General features: G+C 37.0%; 1 protein-coding gene across 1 annotated transcript; it reads left to right on the top strand.

The window, feature by feature from the left end:
- The first annotated feature begins 7,961 nt into the window (after window positions 1–7,961).
- Window positions 7,962–12,064, top strand: LOC113703351 (EIN3-binding F-box protein 1-like). Its single transcript, XM_072062083.1, has 2 exons — window positions 7,962–8,306; window positions 9,223–12,064. Exons 1-2 carry the CDS (start codon window positions 8,282–8,284, stop codon window positions 11,202–11,204), a joined length of 2,007 nt encoding a protein of 668 aa, XP_071918184.1. The 5' UTR covers window positions 7,962–8,281; the 3' UTR covers window positions 11,205–12,064.
- Window positions 12,065–12,188: the final 124 nt, after the last annotated feature.

Genomic DNA, 12,188 nt, shown 5'->3' with positions numbered 1-12,188 from the left:
AAAAATACAATAAATTTTCTCATTCATTGAAATTTGTGCAAAAAATTTGTTGTGTTTTTACATATTAGTATTGTATTAGTTTTGATATTTATTATTTTAATGTTTACATTTAGAGAAAATTACCTGAGTAGTCATTAAACTTTTCAAATAATCGAATTTTGGTTGCTCAATTATTTAATAGTAATGCTTTTACCCACTGAACTATCAAAAATATAAATTTTGGACCACTTCGTCTGATTTCACCGTTAATTTTGCCGGACCTAAGATTTGCAGGACTTACGAGACATACTATTCATAATTAGATATGTCAGAGTTAATGGTAGAATCAAACAGAATGACCCAAAATTTATACTTTTGATAGTTCAGTGAGCAAAAACATACTATTAATCATTAAGTGGCCAAATCTTGACTATTCAAAAAGTTCAGTGGCTACATGAACATTTATGGTTTTTATGTATACATTGCATGGTGCAATTTTGCAAAAGGCCTGATCCCTACAATTGATACGTGGCAGATGGGCATGCAAGTTGCCAAGTGGATGAGCTGGAAATGCATGGAAACACGAGACAGAGAACGTCCCAGGTGAAAACTTGCTTAGGGGTCATGAGAAACTGTGGAATTAGATCCTTCTTCTCCATCATCATGAATGGATCCATGTGGTTGGGCTTAAAAAAAAAAAAAAACAGAGAGCGAGCGAGAATCTGAGAATCCCATGGCTAAGTTAACTGAATTTCTAGCAGAAAAACATGAATTTGCCATAGTGGATGGGTTGGTTTGATTATAAAAATGAGCAAGTTGAAAGCGTGCCATATCCGATGATGGAGCTGTGAAATCCAAAGGATCATATGTTCCATGGACTGTATATGGATGACCAAATCAAGATGTATACTTGCATAAAGATGTGTGCTTCTGGGGAAGCTTTGTCGATTGTCAACTTAATCTGAAGCAAAGTGAATTTTTACCATTGCTTTTCAAGAAAAAGAATTCTTGCGATAGCCCATCTTCAGATCTTCATGCTTTTCGGTGATTTTGAGGTTTTGGAGGTAACTTTTATTTCGTGCAATTACTTTCATCTAGTAATTAGGACAATATCAAAATGTTTCACTGAAGATTGAATTACGAAACGTGAGAGTTGATTTTTTGGTACAACAACAACAACAACAATCCCTCAAATAGAAAATGATTCAAGTTGGCCACTTCTTTCTCCTGAACACATAATTGTTCATGTATTCTGTCATTTTCACACCGGACGTGCATCTTTTGCTCTTTTTCTTACTGTCCAAACAGACGTGGAGTTAATAAGGGTTAATCGCACTTTATCCCTTTTACGTATGAGCTATTTTTTAATTTACCCCCCAACGTTTATTTTTTTACAGTTTACCCCAAAGACTAATGGTCAATCCAAATGGAAATAAACAGAATAATGAAAAGACAGTAATACCCTTAAGAAAATAATGAACAACCCAAAATATTCATATCTCTAGGTTTATGAAGGGGATAAAGAAAAGTTTCCAAAATTACCCTGGAATAATAGAGGAGGGAAATTTCCCTCCATCTGGCACATGGGACAAAAAAAAAAAGAAATTCGGAAGATAAAAGGTACAGAACCTTTTTTAATTGTGGGTCATCTTTTCTCTCTCCTCTACGAGCCACTTTTCCCTCCATCTTTTCTCTCTCCTCTATCTACCCATGAAAAGTGCTCACATATATGCCGGTTCTAAATAAAAAGAAAATATAACTGTCTAAAACTCTTTTTGACTTATTCATGTATAGAGCAAAATTAAAGACAATAATAGCAGATTATTAATGAAAAATTCTTACATTGTAATTTGAGCTGCAGTAAAATCTGCTTCTTGGATTTTCAAGTATCCAAGAGGTGCACAATGGTGCCTCTTTACCATATTCACACATTTTTTGGGGCGATCTTTCAATGTTATTTGAACCACTTTGTGACATTTTTATGATACTTTTGGTTGACAAAGAAAAATTTTAGGAGCTATTGGATCTGTTGAGATGAAAGAGGAAAAATAGGCTGCAACTAGATGGAAGCATGAAAGAGAAAAAATAGGCTAAAAAGCATCAGACATCCCTTTTTATAACTCATTGAGGGACATTTTAGTCAGCCAAAACAAACAGCTCTCTTCCAATGGCAATTTCGGCATCTTGAAGTTTTTAACGATGCAATTGCTTAGCTGGACTGACGGAGAGGGTAAACTGTGAAAAAATAAACGTTGGGGGGTAAATTGAGAAATGACCATACTTAAAGGGGATAGAGTGCGATTAACCCAGTTAATAAAAAAGAAACTAAGCAAGCAACCACATACAATGGATGCATTAAGAATTAAGCATTGGATTAGATCAATGCAAGCAAGTTGAGATTCCTCTGGTTGGCTCTTATAATTAGTGGAACAATTTATTAGTCGAAGCTGAAGCAAAATCAGATCAGACTCATTCAATAATAATTATTTTTTTTCATGCCTGAGTTGTCCTAAGCAAATTATAAAATGTCAAGTTGAACACGAGCTTTAACATTAAGCAACCTAAGTAGACAGCTATGGAAAAACTGGTGGAATGGCCCCTTAATCCTCCATGCCTCGGGGAGAACTAAAGTGAAAGAAAATCAATCCGCACTGAGATGGGAAGTATTTTGTACGCACGCTTCTTAAATTTATGCTCCAATAAATATAGCTGCAAACAATAATAATAATGTATTTTGGTCATTTCTTGATTGGAAGAGGATCAGAGTCTCTTTAATTGAAGTTTTGTTTAGTTCCGTCCAATTGTATAATTCATACAACGTTTAGTGTAGAATGTTACAACTTTAGCGTAAAAGATATGATCAACTTATACAACTAATCCACAATTACATGAAAGTTATACGAATTTATATCAAAAGTTGTAAGAATTACAACAATTAAATAGAATCAACTGGAGATGCCCTTAATCCATATGGAGGGATATATATATATATATATATATATATATACACGAACTCCTAAAATAATTCCAATTGAAGTGGTATAATGCTAATAAAAAATGAAAGAACATTACTATTGATTAAATTACAAAAAAGAAATTTATTAATCTCATAACTTTGATTGTTAGCTAAATTAATTAGGCATAGAAAGTAGAATTAATCTTCTAATATACTGATAGTGTATATGCTGTCAACATTACATGCATGGCAAATAATTTAAATTTAAATTTAAATTTCAAATTTTGTATATGTATTATGCATTCAACACGTAAGATTAACTCTTTCAAGTATATTACAAACAACATTATTAGTATAAAGAAGCAAGTAAATAACAAAAGCATTTATGTTCCTAATTAAAAAGACAAAGGAAAAAATGTAGGAGACTAATTCAAAGAATACAGGAGCAGTCAACACAGCGGTTGTAACCACCAGCCTTTGGGCCATTAAGGCTTGATGGGATGGGAGGCAAGGTTCAATTTGTCACAATTAAATGTGACCTTACTTAAAAAATTCAGACGGATGCGTAGTGCACCCATCTAATCCGGTAGTGGTTCAGTCTTTTTCGGATTACTCCGAGACTTTTTCAAGCCCTCTCCCTTCCCATAGTATAGTATAGGAAGTATCGTATCGAAAAAAAAAAAAAAAAAAAAAAAAAGTCAACACAGCGGTTGTATTTCTATCCCAAGGATGTGAAAACAATTATTGGACACCTAGCAAAGGCGTCCACTGCACTTTTGAAGCCCTTCCAGAAAGGTTCACGGGCGCAATGAACTTGCATACGATGGTGAAGTTTCGTGTTTCCTCAAAAGGTAGCGATACGTTCCAAGTCTTAGTCTTTGTTTTGTCTTCTAAGTTATAGAAGTTTTATGTATCAAAATTTTCTTTTGGCCCTCTATTTATTTTAAGAGTTGTACTGCTACCACAGTTTCTTCAACTTGTTTTGAATTTATTATTATGCACTTACATTTGTGAAATCATTACCCCAGTTTCATCTTGTTAGTTTAACTTTTGTGTTTTTAACCTTCAAATGTTTGAAATGTATGGTTAGGAGCCCCCCCCCCCCTTTTTTTTCTGAAGGTGATAGTCTTTTGCTTGGACAATATTCAAGTTTAAAACATTTTTTTTAAAACTTCAAATGTTGAATAAAATATTTAAAAGGTTGAAGGTTATAAAGTGTGGACATAAACATTTTGAACAATTTTCTCAATGTTAGAATACATTCAATGTACTATATCAAAAACGCGGTCACAAATTTATCAAAAATTTTGATAGGGCATATAATTTGGTACTCAAAGAGCAAAAAGATATAGTCCCTTATGATGGATGACCTTTATTTAACCACTAATTCGAAATCCCAAGGATAGAACCAAGTCACTTGGCATTCTAACTTTTCCCCCCATAATTGTGACTTATAATGTGGCTTCTTCTTAAAAAGGATCCAGTAGTTGCAATATCCACCTGTCTAATTCAGTGGTGATTTAGTTCCGTCCGATTTCTGAATGGTCCAATTGGATTTGCCCCAATGATAGAAAACATGAAGCATAAGTCTTTAGGGCATTGTTATAAAACCCAAATCGGTCATTAACCAGGCAAGTGGATTGCTCAATGGGGGTGTGGTTCAACCGTGATTAAGTAGCTTAACTGATAGGTACATTATACAATAAAATAAGTATTTAAATTATTAAAAACAATATACTCATGAATTGGTGATTGAACCAAGACGTGGGATAGAAATCACTGCCAGATCGATCAACTGTCCCTGAATGATATAATATTTTTTCAATGCTTTGTAAATTACTTCTACATCCTTATAACAGAGACATGATATTACATTACTATTCATGTGGGTTCCATGCATAATAATTACATTTCTATTGCAAAGTTTTACTAATAATTCACGTAAAATTATGCCTCATCCAAAAAATGTTACACCATTTAAAAGTGGCAACCGGTTGTACCCTGATCCATTAAACTAGTGGAGTTTTATTTTCACCTTTGAATTGACAATTTATTGACTTTTCAACTGGTTCAACTATCAACCCAAACCCAATTTTGGAGCTGATTTACCGAGTCGATTGGTCGAACTACCAAATAAAGCCAAGTTTAACAACTGTGCTCCATAGTTCAGGAATTTGTAATTCAACTATACTGCAAGTGCTATCCAATTTATAATCCTAGGTCATCATTCGACAATATGGTAAGCAAAAGAGTGGATCCAATTATATTACTGTCTAAATTCCACCCCTCCCTTCCTTGCCGCAAAAAAAAATTAAAAAGAAAAAACATCCATTGTATTTTATTTTCATATTAACTCTTATTCTCTCAAGTTGTAATGCCTGAGACATAATTTCCATCTAAAATTTGAATTTTTGTTTTGTACATTTGACATGTAATTAAATTGATTAATGTAAAAAAAAAAATATTTACAACATTAGTGTCATAAGCAGTGTGAAAACTTACATTTGCACTACTACTATATGATAAATAATGCTTAGCTTGCAAATTAACACATTAATTGTAAATCAAGTACAAAGTAAGTAACGTCACGTTGGATAAATGTAATTTAGCCTATATGGTAAGCAAATTTTTTTAAATCAATGTGTGACGTGTAGTTTAACTTTATAGTAAGTAACCGTCATTCAAACTCGATTATATGGTAAATAATCTTTGGTAAATGAATTTGTTAATCATAATTTGATTATATAGTAAGTAAAAGTGACGTTTTACCGATTAATTCGAGCATTGTAATCTCCCTATATGGTAAATGCTGTCCTTAAATACCATGCTTAAGGAAAAGTATAACCCTCACCGTCGAATAGTGTCTCGAAAGCAAAAAGGCGCAAGGGCAAGAAACCTTAAGCACTGCATTCTCAGGTACTCAAAGGTTAAGAAACCTTAAGCACTACATTCTCAGGTACTCTACTTAACATGTTGCTCCAACATTAGTCCTGTTTGGCACTTCAGTTTTTTTACGAGTTTTTATTCTGTAAGTTTTTTATAAAAAAAATTTAGGTATAGAAACCTTAAAAAACTCTCCAGAATTTTTAAAATGTACACATCAAAATACCCTAAAACATACAAAAAAAGTTTTACCATTCTTTTTTTTTATCTTTCTTCCTCCTCTCCCTCCCACTTCAACTCATCATCATTGTCGCCGGCTGCTCCTCTATTTTTTTCTTCTTTTCTCATCTCTTTTTCTCTCTGTCCTCCTCTTTCTCCCTTCCTCATTCTCTCATTTTCTCTCTCCCCTTTTACTCTTTCTCGTCCCCTGTCTCGCCAATTCATCTCTTTAACCTGCTTCCTTCCCCCTTTCCCTTCCCGTAGTGGCGCGATTAAGGAGGAGAGGGAGAGGGATGCGGACAAGTAAGGAAAAGGAGGTGGTAGAAGAGGGGAGGGGATGGTAGAGGAAGGGGAAGAGGAGATGATGTGAGAGGGAAGGAGAGGAGGGAAAAGAAGAAGGATGAAAGGGGCAGAGAGAGAGAGAGAGAGAGAGCAAAGGTATCGGCCGGCACCGGTGCCAGTGAAGATGGCAGCTGGCATTAACTGAGTAGTGGTGATGGCAAGAAGGAAGAAGAAGAGAGGAAAGAAAAAGAAAGGAAAAAAGGAAAAGAAAAATTAAAAAGTTTTTCAATTTCTTCACAAAAAATTTTTACTTTGAAAAACTTTTTACAACTTCGACAGTAAATCACAATAAAACTTTATACGAATACCCAAAAAACTTAGGTCTTGTTTGGATTGTAAAAAATGTATTATAGCGATTTGATATATTTAAGGTAAAACGTTGATTGAAAAATGTGTTCACGGAAAACGTAAAATTTTTGTGATAGAAAATAGCTTTCCAAACAAGGCCTTACCATTCAAATGGGGCTATTTTTATTAGAGTTGCTGGCAAGTTGAGCCGCTCGCAAGTAACTCATAAGCGGCTTAGTCAAATGCTCGAATCGAGATCGAGTAGCGCGATACATATACTAAGTCGAGTTTGAGTCTCTATTTGTGCTATTCAAGTGCTTGTTAAGTAGCTTGATTATTTGTATATTGTTCATATTATATTTTTATTTTAATTATGAAATGACTAATAAGGATTTTTGTTTTAGGTAATTGGCCATAAGTGTTGTCTATTCAATAAACTTCACAAATGGCAATAATGTAATATTGTAAAAACTAAAAAAGAAATGAGGATTTTAGATAATTTATCATAAATTTTTTAGCCTTTTTTCAAATTTTATTTTGAACCCTGGAGTTTGTTAAGCCTTGAGACTAGTCTCGAGTTCACGCTCGAGTTTGAAAATGCATATTATTGAATCAAGTCGAGTTGAGTTACATAGTTTTCTAATTGTTCGAGTTGAGCTTGAGTTCAAGTAGGCTTGTATAGCATCAAGCTTGAACTCGAGAATAGCACTACTTGAGCTCGATTCAACTCGTTAATACCCCTAATTGTTATTTATCATATTTTAGCTGTATACATTTAATAAACCAAGGTATAAGTTGTTAAATATTAGACTCCTCTTTCAATTTATCAGAAAGCAACTATGTATAATTTAGAGCTAATCTTCTATACAAGAATAATGTATAAACTATCCCGGATAGATTTTCAATAACTAACCTAAATATGAATTTAAAATTCAAATATATGTATGTATCACACATCCAATGCGTATTCAATGCGAGTATATATAAAATTATCTGTATAATTTGTAGGTAAGACTTCAAACCGTATAATAACTCGGTCGAAGGAGAACTGCCCAGCTGACCTTCCGACCATTGCTTTTTGGCATATGTTTGAAACCGCAGAATAATAAGGAACATTGAACATTGAGCATCAATGCCCAACTTGCGTTTGGGTTCATTGCATGTGTACCAATTGTCTTCCCTCAGTCTCTCTCCTACCAATATATTATTAGATATGTGATCTAAATAATGAAAAGAAAATGGACCCACCTTGGCAACAAAAGATAATAACAGCGTCCCCCACACGCCCAATTTCACACATTACATTCATTGTATTGAGTATTGTAACCTCCTCCACCACCCACGCCTCATTCATCCCTTCTCTTTCCCTTTTTCCCTCTCCCTTTTTTGCCCTATTCCAATAGGGTTTCTTTTCTTTGCTTTGCTTTCAGTTTTTCCATGACCGCTTCTTCTTCTTCCCTTTGATTACTCTTTTTTGCTTTTGCTGATGCATTCACTGCTTGGTGGGGCTTTACTGATTGTCTTCTTTCTGGTGGATCTTGCCGTTTTTGCTCTCGGAAGAGGGTTCTCTGGGCTACGACGACAGCTCGGATTTGACCAACTTTGCTCAGCGACATGTCTGAAGTGTTTGATTTCAGTGGTAAATACCTCTAATCTGTTTTGGGTTTATGTTAAAGTTCACGTCTTTAGCTTTATGTGATTCTTTAGTTATGAAAGTTTGTGACTTTTTCTGATATGTTCAGATACAACCTCGACGAGCTTATAATTGAGCTATTTCAGTGTGGTTGCTTCAATTTCAGATATTGATTTCTGTTTTGTCAATTTATTTCTTGAATTATAGCCTTTTCTTGCTACAATTATATGCTAAGGGAATAATGTAAATGGAAAAGCAAAAAAGAATAGATTTTGACACATGGGATTTTGTAGGTGTCTCTCGTCTTTTTGTGAGTTATAATCGATTTATTCGATTTAGTTGCAATAGATCATGTCCCTGTGAGAAAAATTTAGAAATGGATTGATGCTTTGTTTGATGTTTGGAGTGATGGACCTTTATTCTCCTAATTTCTTTCATGTTTTGCTTTCTAAGGGGATTTGTTCTCTTTTATTCTTATCTTTGTTATGGCTTTATAGCGTGTGCTCTTATTTTACCTTGTTGATTGACTTTATATTCAGTATTTGGGATTCGAATACATCATTCTTACTAGTTGATAATGGAGCTTTAGTCACAGAGAATATGCATTTACGCACATATGCTGGAGCTGAATTCAACTTGGGTGGATCTTTTAATAGACGTGTCTTCTTTCATTTATTTTATAATCTTTGGACTTGAGTATGGTGGAATTAAACTATTTCACAAGGCAAAGGATGGGATATAAAAGTCATTTCTTGGTTGTCTGTGGTGATTTTGGATTTTAAAATATACACTTCTTCATTGTGACATATCTCTTCCTTTTGCTGCTTGGATCTGTAACTGTGAAGAATTGTGTAACCTGTGTTAGTTGGAGAGACTTTCTTTTCACCTTATGGCTGACCTTGTTCCCATTTTTGCCTTGCAGGTAACAAGGACTTTTTCCCTGGGGGGTCGATATACCCAAATCCCAAGGAGTCAAGTCTGTTTTTATCCCTTGGACCTAATGTGGATGTGTTTTTTCCACCTAGCAAGAGGTCTCGTGTCAATGCCCCATATGTTTTTAGTGGAGAAAAGTTTGAGCGGAAGCAGCCCTCCATTGAAGTTCTTCCAGATGAATGCCTCTTTGAGGTCTTCAGGCGTCTGTATGGGGGTCAAGAGAAAAGTGCCTGTGCTTGTGTATCTAAACGCTGGCTTACACTTTTAAGCAGCATTCGCTCCGATGAAGTATGCATCAAAGAGGGCCCAAAATCCTTGGAGCCTGAGGAATATGAGGCCAAGAAAACAATGGATTGCAACCAGAAGGGCGAGATGGCCAATTCCAAGGGCATCAAGCCTGATTTGGAAGCTGAAGATCTGGATATAGTTGAGGATGGATATCTTTCAAGATGTCTGGAAGGGAAGAAAGCTACAGATGTCAGACTTGCTGCTATTGCTGTGGGAACTGGAAGCCGTGGAGGTTTGGGCAAGCTCTCCATCCGTGGAAGCAATGCTAGGCGTGGGGTGACCAATTTTGGCATCAAGGCCATTGCTCATGGTTGCCCTTCTTTGAGAGTTTTGTCCTTGTGGAACACATCTGCCATTAGTGATGAGGGACTGATTGAAATTGCCAGTGGATGTCACAGGCTGGAGAAGCTTGACCTTTCCCATTGCAACGCGGTTACTGACAAGGCATTGCTGGCTATTGCAAAGAACTGTCCCAATCTGACATCTCTGACCATTGAATCGTGTCCAAACATTGGGAATGGAAGCTTGGAGGCTGTTGGTCATTACTGCTCCAGCTTGAAGTCTGTCACAATCAAAAACTGCTCCCTTGTCGGGGATCATGGGATTGCTAGTCTATTTTCCAAAGCTGGTAATGTCCTGGCAAAAGTGAGGCTCGAGTCTCTGAACATAAGTGATGTCTCACTTGCTGTTATTGGAAGGTATGGGAATGCATTGACTGACCTTGCTCTGATTGGCCTCCAAAATGTGAATGAGAGGGGCTTCTGGGTAATGGGTAATTGTCAGGGTTTGTTGAACTTGAGGTCCATTTTGGTGACTGCCTGCCAAGGGGTTACTGATGTAGGGCTTGAAGCTGTGGGTAAAGGTAGCCCTAATCTGAAGCGAGTTTGCCTGAAGAAGTGTGCATTTTTGTCAGACAATGGACTGGTTTCTTTTGTCAAAGCCGCTGCATCCCTTGAGATCTTTCAACTAGATGAATGCCACAGGATTACACAATCTGGGTTTTTTGGCATGCTTATTAATTCCTGTGGCAAGTTGAAGGCTCTTGCACTGGCGAACTGCTTTGGAATTAAGGACCTAGTATTTGGGTCTCATTTTAGGGCTCTTCCCTCTTCTATCCGATCTCTTGCTGTGCGTAATTGCCCTGGATTTGGTGATGGTAGTCTCTCCACCCTAGCTAAACTCTGCCCAAATCTGGTGCACCTTGAACTAAGCACACTTGGTGGGATTACTGACGAGGGGCTTCTCCCACTTGTAGAGAGTTCTGAAGCTGGTTTGGTGAAGGTGAATCTGAGCGGCTGTGTTAATCTGACAGATAAAGTTACTGCAGCCATTGCTAAGCTCCATGGCTGTACCCTTGAGGAGTTGAATCTTGATGGTTGCAAGTGCGTCACTGATGCAACCCTGTTTGCAATTGCAGAGCACTGCTCATTGCTAAGTGAACTTGATGTTTCCAAGAGCAGAATCACAGATGCTGGCACAGCAGCCCTGGCTGGTGCCGATCAGCTCTGTTTGCGAATCCTATCCCTGTCGGGTTGCAATTTGGTGTCGAACAGAAGCTTGCTCTCTGTGGAGAAATTGGGCCAGACGCTGATGGGTTTGAACATCCAGCGCTGCTATGGAGTCAAGTCTGATGCCCTTGATTTGCTTGCTGAGCGACTTTGGAGGTGTGATATCCTTTTCTAAGCAGGGGGGAAAAACTGAAAAACCTAGTCAGAGTATTAAGTTGGTAGACGTGAACAAGTAGATCATGTGGATGTATGGGTAGACGCTTTATGGGTTTCTTGTCCGTAGCTGCATTAGTTTGAGTCCAACATTAGTAGGTCTTTTGTGGTCCATTGTCCTTTAGGTCCTTTTTCCAGTGAACGTGGTCAGCTACTCTCCTTTTTTTTTTGCAGTTTTCCTCTCTCAAGGGAAACTGTTTCAAGGATTTTGGCCCCGTATTGGGAGTCTTACTTTGTTGATCATACTTCACTGAGAATACAGATGCTGAGCTCTGGATCTAGAGGTTCTTTTGGATGGACCAGTTTTCTGTTGGCAGTTGTTACCTTGTGATGGTGTTTTAAATTTCGAGCCTAGCACTGGTGTTGTGCATGCCATGCTCAGGCTAAGTTATGGTACAATGTCTATAGTTAGTAGTGTTGAGGTCTGTCTATTTCAGTTTTTCCGAGTCTTCCACGTTGTTGAGCCTCTGCGTTCTGCGTGTGTTGGTTGGGTCTCTGTTTTCTCATGGTGAGCTTGATCCCTGGTAGCAATGGTGGTGGTTGCTTTTGGCAGTTTTTAGGTTATCAGTGCCTTGCATTTTCGCGGGCTTTGGCCGTGGCAGCTGCAGCAGCATGTTCTTTCAGTCTGCCATGACAACTCTTGGCTGGTTCCAAGAGTTGTTTTTTTAACCGAGCCCTAGTTTTGCAGGCTTCTCTTGTTTATGAAACTGTCCCCTGCGACCATCATCATGTTCCTGTAATAGAGATGTTTTTAGCTCACTATTCACACTTTTTGTGATGGATCTGTTGCAATAAATAAGAATCTTCATTTATGTTAGTAAATACCTTTCTCCAGGGCTAGTGTGGTTAGTTAGTTGTTTCTAACATATGGCTAGTGTGGTTCCTTCAATCCCTTTTTGGAAAGTAAACGGAGTCTTCTCATGAAATTTCCAGCAGCCTGCAGGAA

This window comes from Coffea arabica, chromosome 8e, assembly GCF_036785885.1.
Source record: "Coffea arabica cultivar ET-39 chromosome 8e, Coffea Arabica ET-39 HiFi, whole genome shotgun sequence".
NCBI classification, from domain to species: domain Eukaryota; kingdom Viridiplantae; phylum Streptophyta; class Magnoliopsida; order Gentianales; family Rubiaceae; genus Coffea; species Coffea arabica.
This window is presented reverse-complemented; position numbering and strand designations above follow the sequence as displayed.

Excerpts from the sequence above, each read along its gene's own strand:
- LOC113703351 (XM_072062083.1), top strand. The coding sequence starts at position 8,282 with ATGTCTGAAGTGTTTGATTTCAGTG. Across the intron at positions 8,307-9,222 it reads TGAAGTGTTTGATTTCAGTG|GTAACAAGGACTTTTTCCCT; the intron begins GTAAATACCTCT and ends TTTGCCTTGCAG.